Raw genomic sequence first — 775 nt, 5'->3', positions numbered from 1 at the left:
GGGGCCCCGCCCCCCAGGAAGGCTTCCAGCTCGTCCGCCGCCCTCTTGCCCCTGCGCTGCTTCCGGTCCTCGCGGCCCTCCTCGCGGTCCTTGCCCTTCTTGTGCTTGCTCTTCTTCTTGGCCGCCTTTTCTTCCTCCTGCGGAGCAACATGGCGTCACCAGGGCGCCAGGCCAGAGCCCCCCACCCGCACGGCACCTGGGAGGGGGAGGGGTGTACCTCCTTGTCTTTCTTCTTCTTCTTCTTCTTCGGCCTGCCCGCCCCCCCGGCCTGCCCGTGGGACTGGTCCCTCGGGAACAGGCACACTGCATCCAGGACAAGCCTGGAGGCCCCTTCCTCTCCTTTCTGGGACGGGTCCCAGGTGACACTGCGCCAGGGCTGGGCGCAGGCAGCGCAGGATGGAGGGCGGGGACAGGCCAGGAGACCAAGTGTGCTGTCCAGGGGGGCTGCACTCGCATGTGAGGGTGTTGGGCAGCTCACAGCAGCACCACTAAAGGCCGCCTGTGTGGACACTCAGTGGCCCGGGTCTGGGAGGTCATCAGGACCAGGCAGGACCCCAGCAGGACTGAGGCTTCTCGGAACCCACAGCCAGCTGCCAGCCCGTAGAGCAGCCCTGCTGCTCTGAGGAACCCCTGGGTAAGGGACAGGCGGGCAGGGGATCAGACACGGGCCCGGCTGGCACCCAGGGAGGCCCCGGCCCGGCTACCTTCACTGCTGCTCGCCTTCTGGCCGGGCTCCTCCAGCCCCAGGCCAAAGAGATCCAAGTCATCCTTCACT

The 775-nt window shown here is 67.6% G+C and overlaps 1 protein-coding gene across 1 annotated transcript in view; it reads right to left on the bottom strand.

Annotated features, from left to right (window-relative positions):
- The window catches only part of RABL6 (RAB, member RAS oncogene family-like 6), a 15,938-nt gene that overhangs the window by 4,453 nt on the left and 10,710 nt on the right, over positions 1 to 775 (bottom strand). Inside the window, exons 16-18 of the mRNA XM_014529668.1 lie at positions 705 to 773; positions 218 to 303; positions 6 to 137 (exon numbers count right to left, since the gene is read on the bottom strand). Of these exons, the coding sequence (XP_014385154.1) occupies positions 6 to 137; positions 218 to 303; positions 705 to 773 (287 nt within the window). The remainder of the gene's footprint in view (positions 1 to 5; positions 138 to 217; positions 304 to 704; positions 774 to 775) is intronic.

The sequence above is a fragment of the Myotis brandtii genome, unplaced genomic scaffold (genome assembly GCF_000412655.1).
Source record: "Myotis brandtii unplaced genomic scaffold, ASM41265v1 scaffold691, whole genome shotgun sequence".
In the NCBI taxonomy this organism is placed as follows: Eukaryota; Metazoa; Chordata; class Mammalia; order Chiroptera; family Vespertilionidae; genus Myotis; species Myotis brandtii.
Note: the sequence above shows the minus strand (reverse complement) of the source record. Positions and strands in the feature narration are given on the sequence as shown.